This window comes from Dermacentor andersoni, chromosome 2, assembly GCF_023375885.2.
Source record: "Dermacentor andersoni chromosome 2, qqDerAnde1_hic_scaffold, whole genome shotgun sequence".
NCBI lineage: Eukaryota > Metazoa > Arthropoda > Arachnida > Ixodida > Ixodidae > Dermacentor > Dermacentor andersoni.
The window spans coordinates 133,979,279-134,005,857 of NC_092815.1; the positions used below are offsets into that span (position 1 = coordinate 133,979,279).

At 47.2% G+C, this 26,579-nt stretch overlaps 1 protein-coding gene across 1 annotated transcript in view; it reads right to left on the reverse strand.

Annotated features, from left to right (window-relative positions):
• Positions 1-4,219: 4,219 nt before the first annotated feature.
• The window catches only part of LOC126540693 (tissue alpha-L-fucosidase-like), a 31,497-nt gene continuing 9,137 nt past the window's right edge, over positions 4,220-26,579 (reverse strand). The window contains exons 2-7 of the mRNA XM_050187536.3: positions 16,996-17,120; positions 12,222-12,328; positions 10,298-10,570; positions 8,543-8,763; positions 5,657-5,898; positions 4,220-5,025 (exon numbers count right to left, since the gene is read on the reverse strand). Of these exons, the coding sequence (XP_050043493.1) occupies positions 4,463-5,025; positions 5,657-5,898; positions 8,543-8,763; positions 10,298-10,570; positions 12,222-12,328; positions 16,996-17,120 (1,531 nt within the window). The 3' untranslated portion in view covers positions 4,220-4,462. The remainder of the gene's footprint in view (positions 5,026-5,656; positions 5,899-8,542; positions 8,764-10,297; positions 10,571-12,221; positions 12,329-16,995; positions 17,121-26,579) is intronic.

Sequence of the window (26,579 nt, forward strand, 5' to 3'; positions counted from 1 at the left end):
TTCCTCACAGGCACACACACACACACAAAAGAAAAAAAAAATGGTTTGAGCCGTGGGACTAAGTAGACAAATGGAGAAACACACACGCACAAATCAAAGGTTGTTTCTGTGTGTGCTTGCTTGTACTAAACTCAAGCATTATCCTTGACTGCTCCTTGATGGTGTCATAGCGGTGTAACAAAATTACACTGCACACGGCTCACCACATTAAACGCAACGTGTTGATAGAAACGACGTGTGTTTGTTGTGCCTTAGCTATCTCGCCAACATAATAAATAATAGCCTTGGAGTGCATAGAGGCAATTAGTATTCCGTGTTCAGCGTGTTACTCGAAGTAGCTTTTTCTTTTTTTAACATACATGTTGATAGAAGACCTGACATAAGTCCCTGTACTTGCACGCACACGCATGCAGAGGAGGAGTGTCCGGACGTGCTTTTTCCCAAGTCGCAAAAGAGATTGAGCAGATTGCGGGGTTAACTCGAGTTCTTGCTATGTTTGTAACCCCGAAAAAAAAAAAGAAAGAAACCGTTTCTCAAAGCACTAAGAGATGCAGTGCAAATCTGTTATTGGATCACCTGCGAACTCTCGACTAGGAGTGCTCGTGAAGGAGTGCGGGAATGGCCCAACTCGGAACGCAGTAAACAGCACTCACGGTATAGCGGACGCGTGTGCATTTATTAAACACATCGTTTAGCGTGCCTTCCACGCGTGCTGTCGTTACTCCACATGCCCGGGGCGTCGGCGAGATATTAATAAGGCTTGCGTATTTAGCTTTCGCCATGCAACTTCTGTTTCTACGGCGAGAGGTAGACAGCGGCGTGTGGGGAGGCGCCGGCCGAATGAAGGGCGACCGTGAACTTCGTCCCTTCGTTAAAGCGTCTGGCGGCGCGAACCAGTATCGGTGACCACAAACTCCTGAGGGGCGCCCTTGGAGTCGGCCGGCCAGGCGTCAGCCATCGACGTGTGCATCGGCGATAGCGCCCATTCCACGAAGCGCGTTGCCGGCATTTATTGCAGAGCTTGAAAATGCGAAGTGTAAGCCTTACTGGCGTTAGTAGTTTTGCTTCGTCGATGTAATATAGTTAACGAAGAAATCGTGTCCACCTGCGGGCTCTTTATAAGGTTCACCCAAAGCTACCTACCTACGCGAGAGTTCTTGCATGCTGCCCCCTTTGGGGTAAGTCCGCCGTGGTCGGGGAACAGGCGCGCCATCTGTCGCTCAGCACTAGAGCGCCACAGCTATACTGTGAGTCTTTTTGATTTTTTTTTTAAGTTTCGTGCCTGGACAGAATTTTGTCCGCCTCCTCGTTAGATTTCTCTCATAGTTTAACAATCGAAGAGCAGCGTTCTGCTTCATGCTATATGGGCAAGCCGGATAATCGTCCACTCTCGGAAATCAAGCTCCTCGTACACCTGTATCGACTAAAATCGGCGCGAGCAGCTTCAAAGGTGCTCCCGCCGTTACTCGAACGAGGCCGTATGGTGCGACATATGTTAACTATATGGGACATTGTGCACTGGGTAACGCTTTATATGCCTCTGTTTGTTGCAATGTGTGGCTGTGTGACACTTGGACAGACTCGGTGACAGCGCCCACAGAAATGACAGCGCCCAAACCCATTTTCGCTTTGCTCCTTAAAGGGCATCATGTAACCGGAGATACATTTTCTGGTAAACCTGTTCCTCTTTTTTCTTCTCTCTTTCACTTCATTTTGGATACAGTGGGAGGAAAGTGCTGCATGCACTACAGCAGTTGTCTGAAACGTCTTTTCAATGTGGCGAGCACATGATCACGTTGTATTGTGCACGTAACTACAGTGTATGGAGCACTAGCTAAAGTGTGGCGCTGTCTCCCACAAAAGTTCCCAGGACACAGTTCACGGTTACAGCCAAGGAGCACGTAAAACAATGCAGCGACACCGGCAGCATAGTATTCCTTGCGAAATGGTATGACGCTCGAAGTATTCAGGTGCTTATAGCCTTGTACACCTGCAAGAGGACTCGAGCTTGGAACTGCGGAACATTCTCGGCCCGTAGCAAATCATCACTTGCGAGTTACGCGCCACTGAAACGCCGCTGATGTTCTCGAGTGCCACTAGCCGTAACAAAACTTCGTAAACATCTCTATTGCGCACGTGCGTGTGTGGTCACTGCATGGGTTATCTGTGTGTTTATGTGATCATTGTGTGTCTCATAATTATCATCCAGCCCCGGGGGTAGCATGCCGGGCGATCAGCCATGCTAACATGTCTAGCATATTTAAAGCTTGTATCTCTCTCTCTCGCATAGCCTTAGATGAAAACAACAATGATTATTGTTTTTGATGATGATGACAACGATTTTTAATGGCGTCCATTTTCGGACGTGGTAGCAACAAATAGTCTCCCAGCCAGCTACGCGACAACACCGGCCATTGCATCGTCATCACGTGACACCAACGCGTGGTCCCGGCAAATTTTGCTGCAGACAGCGCTTGTTAGCGGCAAGCTTCGCACTAAAGTTGTTCACCATTGCAACTGACAAGACTTGGATACATTACCACATATTGCGATTCTGAAGTAGTACCAGGACATGAGGATGTTTACCCTTATATTTTTTGTGCCTGCGGTGCTAAGGTCTCAAGCCTCTATACATAAAACAAAAAGGTGTGATAGTTTCTACCTGCACAAGGGAATGTGCTTGAGAGTGTCGTTTTGTTCTGTAGAGAGCTTGCTTCTCCCTGTAATGTGAAAACAACGAGCCGTCAGCTCCCGTTTGTTGCTTTTCTACCTCCTTCGGTTTGGGAACACAAGCGTCTGCGAAGTGGGCAATACAAAACGCTACGGTCGAGCAACAGTAGCAACAAAAAAATACATGACCCCACCCCCCTCCCTTCGACTGGGTCCATGTAATTGACGTCATCATTGACGTCAAAGAAACCGCGTGCTAGAGAGAGAGAGTGAGATAGACTGGGAGCGGGTACTCGAGTCACATTTTAGTTCATAAACCTCCCCTTCCTCACAATCAGCCTTCGCGAGGCCTTTTGAACCATGGACGTTTCGGCAGAACAGCCTAGTCTCTTTGCCTCCTTTCCGGAAAAACAATTTGGGTTCAATAAGCGGGCCGATATACGAACTCGGGTACTACGAACTCTCGGTCACAGCCTCTCTTACCCAAATAGACCTCTGGCGAGAGAGGGAGAAAAAAAGAAAAAGAATGAAAAAAAAGAGAAAAAAGGCGTTTTGTACCGAAGCGCACCTCGACGGAATCCGAGGTCAAGCGATGCGGATCTATTTTTACGCGGCGCAGTAGCCGCGTGAAGGCTTTCCAATTCGTGGATGCACAGGTCAAATTCAGCGTGCGTGTCGTGCCGCATAAATAATGTCTTCGAACTGTAGGCACAACGGATGCGAGTATATTTATGCTGTCACTTATCCCTTTTTCTCCCCCCCCCCCTTCCCCCTACAGGCCTCCCTGTGCGTCAAAGAGCTAAACGCACGCAAAATGCTAAGTAGCAGTAGTGACGTACGCTGCTGACGTCACGCGAGTTCTTAGAAAATATTTTGTATTCCGAAAGCAGGCTCCGTCCACAGCTATACAGGCAGGATATAGCTTCAATTTAAACGTTTAATTTTGCCTCTTCGATTTGCGGCTCTCTCACGTACAATGTCGCAATATTCGCCCTTGCTCTCCAGACGGGGGAAAGGAGAGAAAGGCTTTTGGTTGAGGCGCCTCTTCGCTTGTATATGGCCAGGAGTCAAGAAGGTAATTGCAACTCTCGTTCAGCCGAGAACGACATTGTGACACAGAGAAGCGAGCAAGGGCAAGTAACCTTGACCGCCTCTGCTTAGTGCATACGTCTCCGGGCTATCACTTGTCGAAACTGCCGCACGGTTAGATACATAGGCTGGTGTTGTCGGCAGTTCTGAGATAGACACATCCTCAGTGAAGCAACCACACTGTTGTCGTCCAAACGTTGCTATTACTTCGTTTACGATCACGAACTGTCGTGCCCGCGCGATGGGGAAAGCGAGGATGATAAGTGACAGGCGAGACTAGCATGTCATCCTCATAATCAACAACGGAAAAGGCGTCCCTTTACAGTTTTTTCGTAGTTGTTTCATGCATCACAGACTGCCGAGTAGACTTTATTGCCAGCGATACTGGGAGCGCTGCTCACAATAATGTGAGCGCCGCGGGCTACAGATACATAGCCCGCAAGTGAAACAAGTACCCGTATCAGTGAGCTTAAATACACAATGTATTGTCGTAGACGTGTCATATTTATTTTACGTAGCGTCAAGGACTACGTCATTCAACCACTCTTTTCACGCAGACATTCAGAGCAGGCATTCGCTAAAACGTCCCCACGCGCAGCCCCCGTTTCAGTGCCATTCGTGAATTGATGCACCGGTAATGCATTGACACACGCCTGGGCACGCACGCATACACAACGGGGACTGAATAAGCCGACGAAACCGTTCATGCCGCTCCTTCTACCTTGAGCACCCAAGCCCACGGCGTGGGTAGGATGTCCGGCGTCAGAGGGGGCAACGTGACCACCAACGCTGTTGCTCCCCCTCTGCTCTCGGTGTTCTTCCGCACGACTCTGGACAGCCGGAGGTCGGGAACTCCAAGCATGGTGATGTTAGCTCCGTCCGTCAGCTCCAGGCCGCCGAGCGTGAGGTTGCTGCCTCTGGGCCACTTGAGTACGAAGGCGTAGACGGTGGGCCCGGCGGGTGGCTGGCCGCCTCCGGGCTTGGACGTGTACCAGACGTGGGACGCCAGCGGGTCCTTCTGGTGCTTCCACGGCCGCGTACCGTACACCGCTTCTCCGTTCACGGTGAGCCAGGCGCCGAGCTGCGTGAGGCGCTCTTCGAACGCGGCCGAGATGGTGCCGTCGCTGGCGGGACCAATGTTAAAGAGCAGGTTGCCGTTGCAGCTGACCGTGGACACAAGCTCGTAGATGAGCTCCTCGATGGTGAGGTACTGTGTCACGTGAACGTCCCGGCGGTAGCCCCACAGGCCACCCGCGTTCTCGTCGCCTGCGTGGGAAATGTTTGCCGGAGAAGCTCGCTTCGTTGTCTTTGTGAAACGCGTGAGATTAGTCGAATAGGAGATACTGGGAGGGCCGCGACTGAAGCCGAGATGTGGCGTCTATGTCTGTCAAGTGATGAGACCTGGTTGTGAAAGATAAACTGGCTTTGAAGCGTATTGTGCGAAAGAGCGAAGCGTTTTACTGAGCGACAGCAACACAGGTACACGAGCACGGACTACCGAGCTTCTCTAGCTATCTGTCGTTATTTGAGCGTTCGTATGTGTACACAATGTAAGCTATAGACACAAATTGATCTCTGCCTGAGCTACTGTGGTGCTGCCAGCATGAATCTTGCGCGTTACATTATTGCTCCCGTCGAAACTCCATTTCTATATTTGTATATGGCGTGTTACAAAGCTAGTAATGCATTACACGTTTGAACACGTTTGGTGAATGCCACTTGTGCGCCCTCAAAGTGAGAAATGTGCTTTGTATGCGGCGTTACTTTCACTTATTTCGTGTATGTCCCAAGGAATAGCCTGAGTCACTTCTAATGCGCCGGCATCTAATTTATACTCGTGTAACGGAAGAGAGAGAGAGGGGGGACCACAAAAATTGAAGCGTCGGACGACACTCGCCCTTGTACAGCGGCATGGCGTTCTCCCACTTGTGGGGCACGAGCTTTCCCGGGTTGTAGTGGTCCTGGCAGGCGTAGACGTCGCCGTGTTGGCAGCTGGTGTTGATGCCCCAGCGGTCGTTCACGACTACGCTGTTTCGTACGGGACTGTCGTTGTACAGCCAGGCGAGGAAGTGCGTGCTGTTCCAGTAAGTGTCCGGAGCCTCCCAGTCGCCGTCCGACCAGATGACGTCAGGCCGGTACCTGCCCTCGGATAAGCAGTAAAGAACTGACCATTAAAGGTTTGAAGGTCGCATTGAGCGCAGTTCTACTTGCACATAGCGCCAGTGATTCATTGCTTTTGAAAGGCGGGACGACGCCGTAGCTGCGCTAACCACATGAAACAGCCGTGGTGGCTTAGTGACTATGGCGTTGCTCGGCTAAGCGTGAGGTCGCGGGTTCGAATACCTACCGTGGCGACAAAATTTTGATGGGTCAAAATGAAAAAAAAATAACAAGAGCGCTCGCGCACTTATATTTAGATGCAGGCTATATAAAGAGCTCCAGGTTGTCAAAATTAATCCAGAGTGCCCCACTACGTGGCGTGCTTCGTAATCAGATCGTGGTTCAGGCACGCAGTACCCCAGAATATTAACAAACACACCTAATGACAAAGCCGCCATGGCAAAGATACCGTAAATACACGAATTCAGGCGCCCAATTTGTTCACATATTGCTGTTACTCAGAGCATGGAGTTGTCGGTCTTCGCTATAAGGGCAAACGAGGCAGCCAACGACGAATTGCGAAAAAGGATAGGTAAAAAAAAGAAAATCCAAACAAAACCTGGTGGGCTCGTCGCCGCACCGCCGCTATCACCGCGATCGACAACTCGGTGCGATAGATGAATAAAAAAAATCCGTTTAACGCAAAAAAACAATCATCACAAAATACGGCACCTGTAAACGGTGTAAAGTAACGGCGAACGAAGTTGAAAGCATACTTCGAAGGAGGAAAAAAAAAGCTTTGGAATAACCCTTCATCAATCCTGTTGTTTTCTTATCGACCTTCACGTCGTGTCTGATCTCGGCGATTAGAGTGGTGTGTCAGCTCACAAGCCAATGACAAAGTACGCTAAAGATTATTGCGAAATCTGGACCCTGAGAGCTCTCGCCTTTTCTGTTACCATCTCCGCGGTAAAGATTTACGGTGATCGCTTACTTTGCGTCCTATGAGAAAGAGTGATCTGTATCCTCGCTTACATTGCAGGTTTTAAGGTTGAATTATAACCCAACGTCTCTAAAGCTGTCATAAATTCTCAACGAGCCACTTTAGAACAGCGGGATCACGGCAAGCAGGCATCTCTTCTCGATTAGGGCAATGACTGTTTCGCGTAGTTGACACCAGGAACGACGCATCAGCGTACACGAAAACAGACTGATGAAACCGGCCTTCGGAGCGCTAGTCTATACCTGGTGTTCCAAGATGGGTTCCAGCAGTCTACAATAAATGCAGGTCTCCGGAACCTATCAATAGCTCCGTAAGCAGACGCGTGAAGAATCGAGTGATCAGGAGCATCAGGCGTTTTCTACGCACAAGCGTACATGCCCCGTCTGTGAAGTCGGCGAGATTATGTGTGTCGCCGCGAGGGAAGCCAGAGCCGGAGAAGGAAGGCGCCTGGGGTTGAAGACAGTCGCGCGCCGGACAAAGTACGGAGGAGCGCGCGGGCTTTAGAGCACGCGGCAAAGCAACGTCAAACATCGTAAAGTAGCGCCACGCTTTGAAGAATGCCGCCTCCTCCTCGCGCACTCTGGCCGATGCAGACGCCGCGTCGCTATTGGCCTAATAGCATCACGTGGGCCCTCACGCCGTGCATCAGCGCCATTTTTGTTCGAGAAGCGTCTACGGAGTGGCGAGGAGTGCATGTTGGCGCCGTTGCTACACTCGAGCAGTGTAGGCGGCGCCACGGTCGAGGAGGGAGCGTTGAAGAGAGGAGAAACGAGAAGGAGTGAAGGCGGAGGAAGAGAGCGTCGCTACTTTACGAAGTTTAAGGGGTTTTAAGGCCACCTAGAGGAAAGTTTAGTTGGCGTTCAGTGAAGTGGGTAAGGAAAAAAAATATAGGACTCCGGAAAAAAACACTAATACATAAGAGATAGAAAGATAGAAACAGTTTAATCGGACGTTTTGTAAAGAGCTCTAGAACTTTCTAATTGGAATTTTCTGCCTAACTCCGGGCTAATTTCCCGTATATCAGAATCAACAGTGTTGCGTCTCTGATTGTTCCTATGGGGTGTCACGAAATCCTTGGTATTGGCTCAGCACCCGCCGACATGGCCCATGTGCCTATGGCGTTGCGCTGCTGAGCACGGGGTTGCGCGGGCGACCACGGCCTCGCCGGCCACATTCCCGTATAGGGGCCGAGCGCCAAAAACGCTCGTGTACCGTGATTTGGTAGGCGACTCGTCAAAGAGCCTCAGGAGGTGCAAATCCATCTAGATACCTCTATTACGGCGCCCCTCACAATGCACTGTGCAGTTTCAGGACGTTAAACTCAACAATCTGTCTTTTGGCTAAGATATATGGCGGCTTTAGCGAGCGTTGAATTGGCCACGTGTTCAGAATACCGTCCTCTCTAAGTATAGCATGCCACTCTGTGTGATTTAGCTCGAGGACTCAATTTTAGCGGATGATAACCTTTGCGTTGACTGCAGCTTCAGATCCATTGAAATATATAGCACGGTCTATTCTGCGGACGCTCGTAGGTTGCAAGTGTTGGATCCCGTACGACTGGTGCGCATTCTAAATTTGCATACAAATTAGGTGCTTCCTTTTTCAATCAGCACGAACATAGCGTCAGTTCAGTCAGCTGGAACACCTCCCTCTCCCTCTATACCACCCCGTCCAACTCACGTCTCCACGATGTCCCTGAGTTCGGGCGTGACCTTGGCCCTGACGTAGTCGTCGCTCGTCCAGCCGGCGGCTTTGTCTCGCTGGTAGAGCGGATTGAACCACTCGTAAAGAGAGTAGTAGAGGCCGAAGCGCATGCCGCCCGCTTCGCGTACGGCTCGGGCCAGGTCTCCCACCAGGTCTCGCCGGGGACCCACATCTCTGGCGTTCCAGTTCCACGAGACCTTCGATCGAGTATGCGGGAGAGTGCAGTGCGATTTGACAGGTTGACGCACGACCGTGCCGACAGCAACCTCGTAAAAACTGCCTGCTAAACCTCACTCGCGAACTCGAGCACTGCAGCATGGCTGTAGTGCCGGACTTGTTAAATAGTAGGAAAACGCCTTCACATGCTGCTTAACAGTTTGATTTAGAGGCGTGTATCTTTTGGGAATCGCTCGCACATCGTGCATATTTGCGGCCTATCTGGCCTCGTCTTGGTGTGAAGGATACGAGGGTAAGGCAAGGTGTTCTGTGTTGTCGAATAAGGATGGGCCACGCCCATGGACGTTCCCAGCACAATTTTTGATCCGCAATGAATGGGAAGATATCTGGCTGGCTGGCTCAGCAAAGTACCATGTTAACCTGTTGGCGCATAGCTGTCAATGGTTGTGGAGCTAAGGGTAAGCGGCGCTCTATTTGTGCATCTGTTCTTTCTTCCGCTTCCGCTTTGCAACGCAACCATTGCCATTTACTGTTGCTTGTCGGTGGCACACGTGTAAAGAACAACTCTAAAAAGGAAAAGAGAAAGAAAGACAAGAAAGCAAACTGCAACCATTCGCATGTGTTCAGATTGATCGTTACTTCCTCCATGCACTAGTTGGGTCATGAATGGAACGCGTTGTCTCGAAACTTCATGTAAGCGGCTTCATTTAAAGGTTGTAATCGGTGGACAAATGGTTACTTCAAATCACATGACGTGTACTTCAACAGTAAGCTTAACGGCCCAACTGAGAGGTAGAATAAGCAAACTCATGATATGGCACTGTGACAGCGTATTAGCTTAGGTTCAAAATGGCGACGGCCGAGTGCATAACACGACTTCATCAAGGAACCCACGGCACTATGCTTAGGTAATTCAAGTAAGTGGCTCATTTTACGAAGAGCCTTCTTTAGAAATGGCAGATCTGTCGAGTGATTCATAAAGTGACTGCTGGTTCGCATGATAATATTTTAAAAAATCATGTATATTGTTTGGATGAATGACTGAACGAGTGAATAAAAATGGGAAGAGAGAAAGAAGCGATACAGCAAACTCAGTATATTGCTATCATTTTTTAATAAATAAAAGCTGTTTTGCCCCGACTATTGCAGCTTCAATTTAGCATTAGCTTCAGCGAACGTGAAACACGAGGTCCATCGTGGAGAGCCTCTTTTCCTGTTCACTTAAGTGCCAGTGAGGTGACACGTTTATGCGTCCCTTGAAATGCTTAGTCTGTAGTTAATCACACACTCTTCTTCACCGCGTCCAAGTCCTTTTGAGCGGAAAAGCGAATCCTCCGGAAGGAGGAATGTCGGAAAGAGTGCGATAAGAAGAAATAAATTGGATAGTGAATGCATGAGTGAAAGATGGAAGGAAAAAACAAGGGTGAGTGAAAAGAGCGAAATGCCAAAAAGAATGAACGAAAGATCAATTAACGAAAGAAAGAAAGGAAAAGAAAGAGAGAAAAAAGGAAGTATGAATGAATGAATGAATGCATGAATGATAATAGGACATACATTAGAGGGCCACAGCGCGTAGCCCTCGTGATGCTTGCTGGTCAGCACCACGTAGCGCGCGCCCGCCTTCTTAAACAGACGCGCCCAGTAGTAAGGGTCGAAGAACTCCGCCCTGAAGTTGGGCGCGAACTCCGGGTACGTGAAGTCGGGCCGGTAGTTCCGGGTCATGAAGTCTACGACGGCGTCGGTGCGGTTCATTTGCCAGTGCCACCAGAACCACTCCGAATAGAAGGCGGGCACAGAGTAGACGCCCCAGTGCACGAACACGCCCACCTGGGGATCGGAGACACGGAGCTCTGACTCGTTCGTTCTCCGGTATTTCGTTCTACTGTACTATTACACTCAGTTCTGGCACAGACGTACAGAACTTTCCCAGGGGCTATTAATTATCTTAGTGGCATGGAGTTTAACGTGCGAAAGAAACTCTGTAGGGTTATCAGAGAGACCGTAATGGAAGGCTCCAGATTATTTTTGACCACCTTGGGTTCTTAAACCATTTATTAACGAGTGTTGCCTGCAGGCAATACACCAGAATTCTTTGTTTCTTGCTAAGTTTCGGTATTGAGTGCGAAAGTTCTGGCTACATGTGTACAGCCGACACTGAATGATAGGCTGCAAACGTCATTCGTTGGTTTAGAGCAGGAGTATAGGACGAGAAAGAAGTTTGACACGCAACTCGCCTTCTTTTGAAATCACGCTCAGAAGAGACAGACCGATGCAAGATATCCGGCTGCAGTGGTGTCTCACACGTGGTGTAAAGCAAGCGAAATCCGCACCGATGGTTGACATATGACCAGAGCTGTCTGTACTAATTCCAAACGAAGCCTTAAGTGACTTGAGTTGAAGCCCACTTGCATTTTTCTGCCTGAGGGTTTCCCCACTATCGATGAAAAAAGGTTGCGTAAAATATATATATTTTTTCTTTTCGTTGATTACGCTTATTCTCGATGTGTTTTCCACATTTAGATAGAAAACAAACATTTTTTAATTTATGTGTGCCGTCAATAGAGTTATTGTGTAGCCCAAATCTAAATGCACGAGCGTTTTTCTTTTTGTTTTTGCTTTTTTTTTAAATTTCGCCCCCACGAAAAGTGCGACCACATTGGACGGCAATCGAACCTGCAACCTCTGGCGCAGTAGCAGAACGCTACAGCCACTGCGATACCACAGAAGGTAGTTGTACCGGGCTGCATACCTTTTCGATTACAGTTGCCGGTGTGGTGTGCTTCAGCGTCAAATTACCTACGAACGAGTCTATAGTATGCGCCTTTCACTTGAAAGACTCACGCCAATGAGAGAATGCAATCGCCTATCGGCTAACATTTCGTTAGCCAGCACGAACAATCGTTTGAATTGAAATTTATTTAAGGAGAGACGTGTGCTTTGCCTCAAAAAATGTCAGTGCGCCCGTATGATCTCTTTTTCTCGCGTTCTAGAGCTCTTTACAACAACAACAACAACAACAACAACAACAACAACAACAACAACAACAACAACAACAACAACAACAACAACAACAACAACAACAACAACAACAACAACAACAACAACAACAACAACAACAACAACAACAACAACAACAACAACAACAACAACAACAACAACAACAACAACAACAACAACAACAACAACAACAACAACAACAACAACAACAACAACATCAACAACAACAACAACAACAACAAAAAAAAAAAAAAAGACGTCCAGCGCGAAGGACAAGGACTGCGAGAGACGACATACACAGCGCAGTGTATGTCGGCTCTCGCAGTCCTTATCCTTCGCGCTGGACGCCATCTTTTGTCATGAATTACCATCTAGCCCAAGCAACCACCCTAGTTCTTTCGCACGATTTCACCGACACGTAAAATTTTTATGCGGAGCGCTAGCGCCGCTGTTATGCCCTTATTGAGAATGCGAAACCCACCTTAGCGTCGTCATACCAGGCGGGCAGCGGGCGTGAATCCAGAGATTGCCAGTCGGCCGTATACCCCGAGACCGGCGCTTGGGTCAGCGACCCCACAGGATTCTGAGCTGCGCGCGTGAAAAGGTCGTTGAACATGGCTAGTTCGCCAACTTCTGCAGCCTTCCATCTCAGCGGAAAGGTGATTTCCGCGGAAGGAGAAACAAAGAAAACGAGTGAGTGAATAATTCTTTCTCCCTTTATTTCTTTGCCTGTCTATGCAGCGCAGGACTGCGTATCTTCAATTTTATGCTGCGAGACTTCGTCTCTCGAGTAGGGCACTTCCGATAACGTGATATAGCACAACTGACAAAGAGGTGTCTATAGACGACTGAAATGCTGTAAATTTTTGGGTTTAAACACCTCGAAACTGCATAGCGAGTTGTATGAGCAACGCTGCAGGAATGAGGGGGCGTCCTTGGATTAGTTTTCACCTCGTGAGGTTCATTAACGAGCACGCAGAGCACGGTGCGCGAGTTTTCTTTTATTGCATTTCACTCCTACAGGAATGCGGCCTCCGTGATGGGGAAATAAACCCGCAGCAGAACGCCATAAGTACATTGTGTCCCTGGGACACAATGTATTTATGCCGTTCTGCTGCGGGTTCAGATGGGACACTGTACCATCTTACTTTCGCAAAGGCTTAAAAAATGTGCTTAAGTTCGTTATAAGAGGACGCGACGAGATGCCTGTTGATGGCATTGTATTGAGCAACTCAAACGTTTTTTTTTTTATTCTGCTTAATTACATAGTTAGTGAAAATTAAATGATTTCGCAAGCATTAACTTCAAAAAACACTTCCATCACGAAAGTTGTAGAACTTTCTTGGAAACGCCTGATTCGCCAGTCTTGATCTCTCTATTTGATACGTAATAATTTTTCTCTTTTTGTGCGACCGAAAAGGAGTCCGTGAAAAAAAAAAGCATAAGAAGGAAACTGAGAGGCACGTTTGCGCGCCGCGCTTGCAGTGCTCTCAGGCGGGCCAAGTATAAAGGAAAAGCGCATGGCAACTTATGCTGATGTTTAAGTGAGAGGGCAGCGATTTGGCATTGCAATTTACGTCAGTGACACGTGCTTCCCTCGCGGTGCTTTGGGATGGCGATAAGCAGTCCAGACAGCACTAAATGCGCAGTTCGTTCATACGCGGGACGTCCGAGAGCACTGCAATCGCGGTGCACCAGCAAGCGTACATGTCACGTGTTTCCCCCCCCCCCCCTTTCTTTAATGTGTAAGTATTTCTGTGTCGACTCACTGAGGAAAACTGTTGCTGACGCGTGAGGCTCTCACCGCATAAAAAAAGAAAGAAACTTGCACTAATAAAAATAAATTACCGAAACGGAAAGAAATCGGATGGTCGTAAAACTCTATTAGCGACAATGAATTTCGAACATGCGACTCCTTGATTCAAACACTGGTATATCAGCCACTGCACGAGACATCCGTTCTAGTAAAGCGGCGCGAAACCACTTGCCTATCGCGTTGCACAAACGTAGACACGCGTTGGCGTGATTCCCGTCAGCCGACCACGTCTACGTATATACGAGGTCTCCCAGATATCACACCGTTCAATTACGTCGCGTGGTACATAAAGTACGCAACGGCCAGGGCTCATCTTTCTCGAAGCAGCAGCGGCATCCAACCTCAAGGCGATTGAAGATGAAGAAGGAACGCAAGAAGAACAAAAGAACGAGACAGTGTACATAAAAGGCCTAATAAAATGATGTGCTTATTTGCTTAAAACAAACCGTTATCCATTCGCGCGTGAATTTTCTCGGGAATATCTGTACTGCGCGTGAACATTGATACTATTCACCTCTTCTTCGTCGTCTAATGCTGGTCTAATTAACATCACAGCGTTGCAAACCTCTTTCTCCGTTTCCATATACGGCTGTCACGCCTGATTCTCGCCATTCATACCAAACGCAGCAGCATACGACGAAGAAAAGCAGGCGATTAGTAGCAGATGCTTACGCATGTTTTAGATAGCTCCCACAGGAGTTTCTGCGTGAATTTTTGTTTTATTATTTCGCGAGCTCTCTCTTCTTTTCTTTTATTTTAGGACGCGGAATAAAAACAATTACGCAACAAGTAGGAAGCCAGAAAGAGCTCTGCACAAGGTTTCTCATTCGAAGTTCTGCCCTAAAGTGGATACTTCAGGTGTTGGCTAATTAGTATTGGCCAATTATGCAGCTAAACAGAATACAAAAAGAAAGCGTAACTTGCTCTATACAGCAACAGAATACAAAAAGAAAGCGTAACTTGCTCTATACAGCAGCCCACAATATGAATTTGGTAGCATCCTTCTACTGTGCATCGGTGCAACTTTTAAACTTCGGCTAAAGATAGCCCCTTCAATATCGACGGCGGCAGGCCTGTGTACAGACGACCGCCACATCAAGAACTTGCAACAGGTAGTGGACAGACAGAGCTAAATTAAGACGTCCGTTCGATACACTTTACTCTTTCTAAACGATATGACGTCGTTCCACTGCTATGTTCCGTGCTCGTGCAGGAAGAGCCCGCGGCGCCCTCTTGCGAGCGGCGCCTGCACTATACTTACCCTCACGAGTTCAAGAACTGCTCTCGATTCGTTCCAACGCGTTGTGCGAGACGAATGGCAACGTCGGACGCCGCCATCACGAACTTGCGGAACGAATTACGAAGTGGCATCAGTAACTCTTGCCGATATTAGTTGAGGAAGTGCACGCAGTTCGAATGGCATCCGAGACTTGAAAAAAAAGGAAAAACTCGAATCGAATGATGCCAAAGCGGCCGGCAGATATCGCGTCGAGCACCAGCACATTAATGTGGTGCGGAACACGCCGTCCTCGGTGCTGGTGTTTTGAGTGCGCTTGCTTTTTATGTGCCGCATGCTTCTGCACCGACTGGATCAGAATAAAGAAACGTAAAGGATTCAATTTAAGATAGCGTTTGTTCATCAAGCTTCAACGCAATTGCAGATATGAAAGTTTGCATGATAATCACTGATACAAGTATTAGAACAATATTTTACTAATTAACTTTTAATTTAGTGGCCTCAGGGCGGCACGTTGCAATTGCAGAGTTAAAGGCAGCTATAGTTCTCAAAAAGAAAACCTCTAAATTTGCCATAACATTGTACAAATAGCGCCAGTTTCGGGAAGCATACGGACTCAAAATGTGCGGTGAAAATTTATTGCTGTTTCAGTTAGTTTTTCGCACGACATTTTTTTTTTTTTTTGCAGTTCAGTTTCATATTAACTGAAACAGCAATGCACTTGCTCAGATTCTGTGTTCTTGCAGTCAAGTCGAATACTTTACACATTTTGAGCTCGTTGGTTCGACGTCCTTGCGATGTGAAAGAAGACTCAAAGATACGCGAGTTGGACACGGTGAAACTGTGATGTATCTTGGAGCTCTGCGGAAGCTCCCGTTACGCAGTTACGGTCAAGTGCGATATGTAGACGGAGTGCGCCCGTCGTGTATTGTTTTGCCCCGACACGTTTCCCTGAGCGTTCAGAAGTGGGAACCTTCCACGCGTTGCAGATGATTCTCGAGTTTCGAGATACCAGAAATGCAACAGTTCCCCTTGTACAGGAACTGGCTCTTCTTCTCCCTCCTCTCTACAGTTCTATCTACGTCCCTTCTGGACTGGCACATTAGTAGAAAGGTAAGCGCTGCAGTTTCTGCAATGCTCTTGAGGAGCGTAATGTGGGTAATGAGCTCCTAAGGGCACTGTGCACATTCGATGCGGTGGTCCAAACGAGTTGAGTTTTTTCTCTCGCTGACTCGCCCGTGTCATGTACACACATGCTCTGACCCCCCCCCCCCCTCCCCCGACGCGGTGTGCCAGATAGCAGTAGCTACAGCAGCAGCAGCAACGGTGGGAAAGTCGAAGGAAAAGGCAAAGAAAACACCAGTGTACCGCGCATCGGGTGCACGTTAAGAGAACCCCAGTTGGTCAAAACTTCATTTGGAGCGCCCCCTCTTTCCCCCCCCCCCCCTCCCGACTGTACGGCGTGCCTCGTAATTAGATGGCGGTTCTGGCACGTAAAACCACAGAATTTTATTTTTATTTAAACTAGCCTCTGCAAGCACCTTTGACTGGAAGGGGGGAGTAGGGGGGTAATAGGCCTTTTGCATGCGCAAGTGTATCCTTTATACACGACTCTCGGCTATCGGTACTCAACTTCGTGCACCGGTATTTCAACTTTACCAGCTTGACGTTTTTCTACACGAGGCCACACCTTGTTTTCGTATCTCTTTCGGGTAGCCTCTAGGCAGTGCATGCGCGGGTGATTTCGCGACTGCCAAACCGAAGAAGCCGCAATGCGCTGTTTTCGTCCACAGCCTGTACCAACGCGGCGGCTGATAATTAAAGGCTTTTTTTTTTTGAGTGATTGATGAAGTGACGTCCCGAAGAAACACGCAGGCTACGAGGGACGCCGCTGTGGGGTGGACCCACAATAATTTGAGCTCCCTTGCCGTCCTCTAATGTGCATGTATACCCAAAGATCAGTCCATAGTTCAAGAATTCAAGAACGCTTTTCGCAGTGCGCATCCATCGACAATGCGGCCGCCGCGGCCGGTACAGTAGCACCCGCGACCTCGTACTTTGCTGCGTAACGCTGAAGCCACTCAGCGAGCATCGCGGCGAAACTGCGTTGGCTAAAGACTGCGAATTCACGCATAAGGAAAGTTAACAGCTACGTAGCAATTAGAGAAGGCAAACGTATCGTGCGCACAGCGCTGTGTATACCTCTGACGGCGGCCCTGAGTCCCAGCACAATGTACAGCACGACGAGGACTTGCGCGGCGACCAAGCCAAGCCATAGGCGCGACGCCTTTGACAGACAGATGTGAAAGATGCGCGGCCAGTGGTACCTGCGATCGGGAACGATGCAGAAAAGGTCGGCGTCGTTGAAAGCAGCACTTGTTTTTTTTTTGGTTTTTGTTAACCTAACTGCTGGTTCAACGTGACGTTATTTGGAGCCGCAGGGTGATTATATGTTCACATGGCGGCGAAAGAAGAGCGAGGTAGAAGGACAAGGACAGCAATAATAATTGTTGTTTACAGCTCAAAACTGACCTTGCCTCGAGGTCTCGTCGTAAATGCAAAATCATTCGAGCAGAACAACTAGTGCCAATGTCAACGTGAGACTCTCCTTTGTTTCGTCCCCAGTGTCGTAATATCCGGTTGCGCGAATGGCCCTGCGCAACAATGCCAGCTAGTGACGCAAATTTCTTATGTACGAACTTGAACCTTTGAGAATTGTGTTTCAGACTGGCTGGCGACCATCTGTAGCTTGCACAAGCACCGCGTGGTTATTGTGAGGAAATAAACAAACTTACGCTCTAGGCTGAACGAATTGAGTGTTAGCTGTGTTGATCAGTCCATAGTATTTCAATTTACGTAAAAGTTGACAAATCGACTGGTACTTGAGAACAAATGACGAAGCAGGCGATGCTTCGAAATTATAAATGCGATAAGTGCATATTTGCAGTAGTGTACAGACCACCTGATGGTAACATTGAGAGTTTCTTTCCCCTTCTGGAAGGTTTTTTTCTCTTTCGTAAATAATCATGAATACACTTTAGTACTAGGTGGTGATCTAAACAATTGCATGTTAGATACTACTAACAAACAGGCAAAGCTATCTTCAATTCTTGCTTTTAACTTTTACAGAAATGTAGTTTCCTGTCCACGCGAAGTATGACGGCAATTTCCACACTGATAAATAGTACAACGCAGGACAAGATATGTTCTGATGTTCTTAACGCCACAATTAGTAATTACTTGCTTATTTTCCTTATTCTGAAAGAAGTCTGTGAAGCAGACAAATCCACTGTCACCGGTGATGCATTATTAACGTACCACTCCACTCTCACTTTTAGAGAGGAAATCAGCTTGACAGGTTGGGGTGATGTATTGTCCTGCTGCGTAACCGGCGAAGCGTATGACCGTTTTATTGACATTATCGTCTATGGTATGCTCAACGTCTGGATCACTACAAAGACTCTCAGTGTCATATTTCATGAACACATGTCATGGGAGCATCGCACTAACTACATAAGCAATAAACTTTATAAAGTCTTAGGTGTACACCGTAAGTGTCAGCATACGTTACCAGTACCACAAGAACTATTACTATATAATGCTCTTTTTTCTTTCCATCTACTTTATTGTCACTTGGTTTGGGCTACTGGAACTAAGGGATCGTTAACTAACTTGATAGTATTAAAAAATACCTTGCGTGCCGTCGCAGGTTTGTAGTACAATGCACACACATCTGAAATGTTTCCGAGGTTTTATGTTTTAAAAATCGCGACTATGTATGAGCAACAACGTTTATTAATCATTAAATCTGAGATAATCCGTAACTTCACGCATAAATGCAGTTTAGCAAACTTACGGCATAATCACGCCTCACTTTTTAACAAGACAGACTGACCGCTGGTATGTGCTGCGGCCTCGTACAAATTATGCTTTTCAACTTCTGCGCTACTCTCTTCCATACGCACTAAATTTAATATGTCAGATGGAAATTTACGTTGCATGTCAAAGTATGATATCATGCAAAAGGTGTGCTCGAATGTTTAATATGCTTTCTCTTTATCGAGCTTTATTTATTTTTCCTTCTTGTAGTCTGACTGTTGGCTTTGCGCATATTCCATGTGAACTGATTTCATGATTTGTACTACAAAGAACATTGCTGTATCGTTGCCTTTTGCTGTCATTGTTATGTGGCGTAGTGGGGGCTTTGTCAAGCTGGTCGAATGCAGCTTTTATCCCATTACCTTTTGCCACTTATGTACATTAGGCTGTGCACCCATGTTGCGAAAAATAAGCAAACTCAAGTGCTCGATGTTTCGAAATTGCTGTACGCATTACGGTGGAGACAAAATACAGCCACAACTTTTGAATATTAAAGGAGCGTGATGTTATCATTGTGAAAGGCTTTGGGCAATACACGCATATACCGCTGTATTTGCCGCACACATGACAACACGAAATTTAGTTTGTGTAAGTACCAAGGAATATAGACGTGTCGATGTTGTCAACCAAGCGTGTTGGTGTGCGCCATAGCACCTTGCCGGCGAATTAAAAGTTTGCATTTGTTTGATGACGACAGGCCCTACTGCGTTCAATTCTAGATATACGGAACTCGAAAGTACAGAAGGTCAACTTTCGAGTTCAAGGTCTTCAGCAATAACACGCCATCTACATTAGGTACCGGAAAATACACATAGCCGCATTGGACACAATGAGCATTTCACAGCACCTGTTCTGCAACGGGAATAAGCCCTATTGTGCCTTGATTGCTTCCTCAGAGCATCCGTCGATTCCCTTGCAAAAAAAAAAAGGCCCTATTAACATTCTTTATACTTTCTACATACTTCCTGGTGACTTTAGTGACATCCTGTTTACATTGCAATATAGTAACACATGTCCATGTCACAAGACAGTCTACTTCTTTCTAAAACCGTTCTCTAAAAAAAAGTGGGTTTCGAAATTAAAGTTACCTTTTTCATCAAGGGCAGTTTTTATTGGCACGCCTTTAAAACTTGATGCTGCCTCTTACAAATAGTTCGCAGTACAATAAAAAAAAAAATTGAAGTTACTTTGTTTTAACAACTGTTTTTAGTGGGCAGTAAATAGTCACTTTTTCATACTTTCTTTTTTCTAAAGACAAACTTCGATAGGATGTGACTAGACATTAGTACTATCTTTCCCAAAGGATATCTTTAACGGGATGCAATTCGACAGTAACTAATTTTTGTAAGGTCGTTTCTAAGAAACACGAAGTTAATGTTGGTCTCACTTATAATATTATTCTCAAATCATTTTCTGCTGCTGTAGAATGCTAAAGAGTATGACGAACACGAAACAGATCTCCTCACAACTTTTAGTGTTGTTTCCAAACACACACCACGCTTGTTCTACAATTATTTCCTTTTGTATATATAAACATGTTTAAATTTTAAATTGGTGGTCAACTGTTGACGGAATATTACTAGGAGACCTAAAGAAATATGTTAGTAAACCGTTGCTAGAACTAAAAAAAAAAAATTGAAGGTTAATACGTTATCGACGCACTGGTCATGGCACTCGGAACGCGAACTCTTGCTGTTTTATATTGACGGCAAAAATAATTAGAGCCTGATGTTGCAAAAAAGCAAGCCGAATTTCCGCAGCATGGGACGTATTACGGCAGTCAGGCGTGCCCACCATTTTCCTGCGGTTGGCACGCGCTGTGTGACCGCATGGCCACATAACGTGTTTCCGGTTCATAAGATCGCTTGCGGCGCTTCTATTGCTCCGAGGTAGCCGTCGCTGGGGGGGGGGGGGGGGGGGGGGCTGCGCGATTTGGACTCCGCCTATATTAACATACTTCTCAAAGTGGCCACCGTTCGAAATTGGGTGACTACGTTCAACGACCATTTCTTGCGACGTTCCTATAGCTGTATGGAGGGGGAGAGGGGGGGGGAGGGAGTGGCGAAGGCCACGGCACTGCAAGTGAAAACAACCTCCCAATAAGGCGAACGTGATGGTATAAGCTGTCACGTATATCTCTTCTCGAGCTTTTCGGCGGACTCGACAACAACGTAAGCGCGGGCGATTTGTCGGCTAACGGACGCAGAACGTGACGCAGGCAGCTAGAAGAATCTGCGGAGAGGGAAACGGGGCAAAGCCCGGCCACCGGTCGCGCCTTCGACTTCTGGTTCGTACGCCCCAAGGGCGGTTGCAAAAAATAGCCGAAGGCCGGTCTTATACTCCCTCTCTCTCTCTCTCTCTCTCTCTCTCTCTCTCTCTCTCTCTCTCGTCTTTCAAATCGCCTATAGCAAGTACCGCGGTAAATGAAGCGTGAGAAAAAGCAACTGTAAACGCCTTTGCTATGGGCAACAGACAAACATCTCGCATCAACTGGGCGTCATCAATGTAAGCCGCGCCAACAGAGACCTTGTTATCGATAGCGTGGAGATGCGTTTTGTCCGCCCTGGCAAGCGGTAAATTACGAAGCTGTTTCAAGATCACCGTACAATCGATTCACTGAAGCAGACTTATAATGTCCTGAAACCCGGGACTGAGTGGCGGTCCCTGACTTGGAACTGGTCGATGGCAAAAATAAGAACAACCAACATGCCCAAGCCTCTATCCTTCATTGTCAATCGCACCGCATACAGCGAACATGAAATTTGGGTTGAAATTCTGTGAACTGAAAAATAAAACAAGCCGTCTCCAGTTCCAGGTGACGCGATAAGTTGTATCGTGGTATATCGAGATACAGATACGAGATATTGAAGCGAAAGGTGTTTGAGATACAGATACGGGTTGTTAGTGGATTAAATGCATACGATACGACACTGCCGTTCTGGACCTTAGGATACGTCAGTCCATTTGTACATTCAGTATTATAGCTCCGCTGTAGGTACCACTGCAATTATACAGTAGTGTTGACTTGCAACTTTATTAACTCCTGCGAATAGATTTCTGTTCAATTATTTTTTCTTACTGCACGTATTTCTTTATGGCGCTCTAATTTTGAACTTTCAGTAATACATTGCCGTTCAGAACAGTCTCTGGTGCTTGCATCACTATGAAAGTCATCAGATTGAGGTAGGTACGCTGATGAGTCAGAGATTTTTCCATGCAGCCTTTATAATAGGTACGAGGCGTTGCTGGCTCCGCAAACAAGCTTGTAATGATGTGCTGAATAGGCTGGCTAGTATGTGTACCAGGGGCGACATGGCACTGTTAATAAAGAAATGGCGTGCTGTACACCTTTGCCGTTTAGGCGACACCGAAGGGGCCTGAATGACAAAGTTATAGACAATTTAAAATGATGCTGACAGTGAACATACTGTGCTTCTTCAGTTGTTAAAGTTGAAAAGTGCCTTTGAACTGTGCTCTTAGGTTCCCATTTCTGACCGCAATGGTCATTCCAAATATGAGCCTAAAAAAAGAAATTGCCGTCTTTTAGGATAAGAATTATTTGCCTTCATTTGCTAACCTTCACTGACTCTGGGCGTCTTCGCGGAATTTGCTATAGGAGTATGCTTTATGTTAAAGAACATGGTACCTTAACTTTGTATCCCAAATGTCGATACTGATACGCGTCGTGCCTGATATATCACGATACAGATGCAGAATGCCCTGTGAGTATCTTAATATAATATCTAATAAAGCACACTTATTTTTGATACTGTTTAGCCCTGGTGCGGAGTGATCAACACGCGCACGAAAATTAAAGGAAGAAGTGGCTGGCAATGGGGCAAGCGAGCACGCATACAGACAGATTCAACCCATACGGTGACAGTGCAGTACTACAGCGTTCTAATAGGCGTAGTATAGCCTGCGTCATACTAACACGAACATGCCTTCAGCGCCTTTTCGTTATCTTATTTATTTATTTGTTTATTTCTTTATTTATTTGTTTAAGAGTTTTCGTTTCTCCTAGCTGCGGGTATACTGCTGGAGGTGTCTGGTCAGGGTGCCCTACGAATTAGTGTATCTTCCTTTCAATGCCTACTATGCATTTTTTTTCTTCTGCTGTCTGCGTCAGCTAAAATTCAGCCGCTAGAGATGCGTCTGGATTGTTCGGATTATGTCTCACAACTGCTGTGCCCACACCCGAAAGCAGCCACTCCGCGAACACATCGGCCGCATGCCAACACGTACCTGCCGGATGCGGATGCCACCTGATGCAGGCGAAGTTCGCAAGTGCCGCTCCGATCGGATATTGCGCGCAACGCGAAGGACGGGGGATCACGTGGGGAGCGGCTTGCGTAAAGTAGGATGCGACTTCTGCAGCACTTCCGGGACGCGTCTTCGAGCTATATAATCGAAAGCGAGCAGTCAGAGTGGTTGGTATATCATGGACCGGCTGCTCCACGCGCAAGGTGCTGGTTCGATTGGGATATAGCTCATCATAGGTTAGTAGGGTCCAGGATTTACTTCAATATCAAGTGACAAAGAGTAAAATTTGTCAAGAAAGAATAGGCCAACCTAGACGCAGTAAGGGTAAAAGCAGACCAATTCAGGCTGGTGCTTGGAAACATATATGCAGCCTCAGAACAGAGAGATGAAGATGACATAGAGGCAATAAATGAAACCGTAACTAGAGAGAGAAAGAGAGACATTTATTTACAGAAAGGCAGAGAGGTCGGCCTGGGCTATAACTTCCTCTGGCCTGTAACTAGGCTGGCTTCAGAAGCAGCACTTGAAGTGGGAGGCAAGGCACCAAGGCAATCAGTAGATAAGCAACGAAGGGCCTAATAAAGAAGCGACAAAGAATGAAATTGTCCAACTCAAGACACCAGATAGAATTCGCGGAACTATCAAAACTGATCAACGAGAAAGAAACGGATATTCGAAATTATAACGTGACAAAGACTGAGGAAGCTGTTAAAGATGGACTCTGCATGAAATCAGTCCGAAGAAAACATGGCGTAGAGCAAGCCAAGATGAAAGATAAGCAGGGTGATATCATCAGCAACCTCAAAGGTATAGTAAAAGCAGCGGAACAATTCAATACTGAACTGTAGAGTACCCAGAGCAGCCATATACTACCTCCATTCGAAGTACTAACGAACAGGATCTGAGACTCCTTCTATAACTAGCGATGTAGTTAGAAGTGTCTTGCAAGACATGACCCGCGGAAAAGCGGCAGGAGAAGATGGAATAACAGTAAATTTAATCAAATATGGATTAGATAGCATGCTTGAAAAGCTTGCGGCACTTTATACGAAACCTGTCACGACTTCAAGGGTTCTAGAGAACTGGATGAATGCGAACGTTATACTTTATCCACAAAAAAGGAGACGTTAAAGACTTGAAAAAAATTATAGGCCCATTAGCTTACTTTCAGTATTGTGTAAAATGTTCACCAAGATAATTTGCAATAAATTAAGGGAAACACTTGACTTCAGTCAACCAAGAGAACAGGCTGGCTTCAGCAAGGTATACTCTACAATAGATCACATCCATGTCATCAATCAGGTAATCGAGAAATCTGCAAACTACGATCAACCTATCTAGATGGCTTTCATAGATTATAAAAAGGCATTTTATTCAGTAGCGATACCAGTAGTATCGTAATCAAGGAGTACATAACGTAATCAAGGAGTACAGGAGGCATACCTGAATTTCTTGGAAAATATCTACAAAGATTCCACAGCTACCTTGATTCTCCACAAGAAAAGTAGGAAGATACATTCTAAGAAAAAAAAAGGAGGAAATGGGGCATTGAGGTTACTCCTTTAGGGGAGGAACTAATCTGCCACAAACATTCCTTCTCTTAGGAGGTAAGTGCGAGGGAATGAACTGTTGCTCCCCATGCCGTTACTCCTTCGAGGACTAACAGTTGCTCTTTTCCGATGCGCCTCAAGGGAGTAACGGTCATTATTTCCGATGCTCCACAAAGGTGGAATTAATGAAATTAGGCATTTATAGCCTGATAAAAAATTATTAAGCTGAAGAAAAAGAAAAAAAATGTGCCAAAGAGTAGAATTCCAACTCACGTCCTCGCGCTCACAAGTCAGGTAGTTTAACCACTGCACCACGGCAGATCAATTGACGGGGCAGGCTATTGAGACACGTTAAGCAACGGAACGCAGATGCGGCAGTATAAAAGTGACTCGGCATTTTATGTATGTGCGGGGAGAGTCTAACGTTGAGTGTACGTGCAACCATAAGCGAGTGCGAAAAGAAATCTGTCCGAGTATTCTTAGAGTGATTTAAACTGAGGCACTACGCGATGTATACGTGTAGCGAGCTCAAACGGGGCACCCAAGACGACAGAGAAGGACAGTTACTCTGTCGCTTAGTGTGTCCCGTTTGAGCTACAAATCGCTTCAGTTAAGTTCGTAATCTCCTTGGAACGGAAGGAACTTAGGTACTATTGACCAGCAAAATCTAGCAGTCTATCAATGATGTGCGCATTTAATGTGTATCGCTCACTAATGGTGTGCGCACAAAGGGCATAGCTCTTGACATTCCAGCTTTTAAATTTCACGCAGTTTTCTCACGAAGAGGCAAAATGATGCTTTGAATGTAGTTCTCTAGACAATGCACGAACTTCGAACTATTCACGATTTATAGACAATACCGTTTTTGCCGCATCACTGCACGACAAGGACCCAAACAGCGGAGCGCATGGGGAGTAACTGTTGTCGTTCGTCCTCCCGTTGCTCTCTTTCCGACCAGGGACTAAACACTTACTCTCCGAAATTTGAACACGGCACGCACATTCATGCATTTAGACCCTTGAGGGACGAAAGCGCCCTTTTTAGGACTAACTGCCCAGTTACTCCCATTTTCCCCGGGATTTTTCTTAGAGTGTATACGTATTGTTACGTTTCGCCTACAACGCGCGGTAATGCCGGCGCGGATGCAACGGACGCCGGGGCTTTGTTCAAAGCGGCGGACATTTTGGCCCGTCCGACGCCGCCGCGACGCCTACCCGCCAAGCGTGTCCAGGCGTGTTTCAGTGCCACGTGTCTTCGTGTGTGCGTGTGTGTGTGTGTGCCCTCGCTTGTCAAAGCGCGGCAGCCGGGGAGCGGAGTTCCCCGAATGAGGAGCCTGGACGTCTCTCGGCTCAACTGTTCGCGCCGTCGTGTGGGTGAGGGTTGGCGATGCGTCACTACACTCGGTTCAGCAGGTCTCTCGGCCCGACAGTTCGCGCCGTCGTGGGCTCATGCTCCGCCGTCCCGTGACCTTCATCCCGTGACCTTCCCTCCTTCCCTTTTGGACCGCGACGCCGAGAGTATAAGAGCAGCTGCCCCCGGACGCCAGGGGAGAGGCTCCGATTTGTACTGTTGAGTTACGTGCTCTCCCGTCTCTCCACTTCGGTCGAACTGACCGGCCGCTCTTTTGCTATGTTAGAATAAACAAGTTGTTCTGTTACCAGTCTTCTCATGCTTTGCCGGGACCTTCGGATGCTTCCAGTGCCCCAGGCCGCCAGGCCAACGCTACCCTTGGGGCTTGCGACCCATTGGCAATAACGGGCGTCAGCACCGAGACCCCAACAACTCGTGCCAGCGGTGCGATTCCAACATCTGGTTGCCAACGGTGAGATCGCGACAACGGAGGCCAGCAGCGAAGAGATGCGGTTGACTGTATGCTGAGCAGCACAACGACCATCCGGGAGCAGCGCAACGAGCCCTGTGTGATGACTGGTTGCCTGCAGCGGAACGACTGCGCGGAAGTCTTGGCTGCAAGGTTTGGTGAGTGCGGGACTTTCTTCTTCTGAGTTTTGCCAGGCTTTTGTTAGTGTTAGAAACAGAGCTGGTAATTGTGGTTGTCGTTGCTACCGGGTTAGTTTGCGGCAAGACAATAGTAGG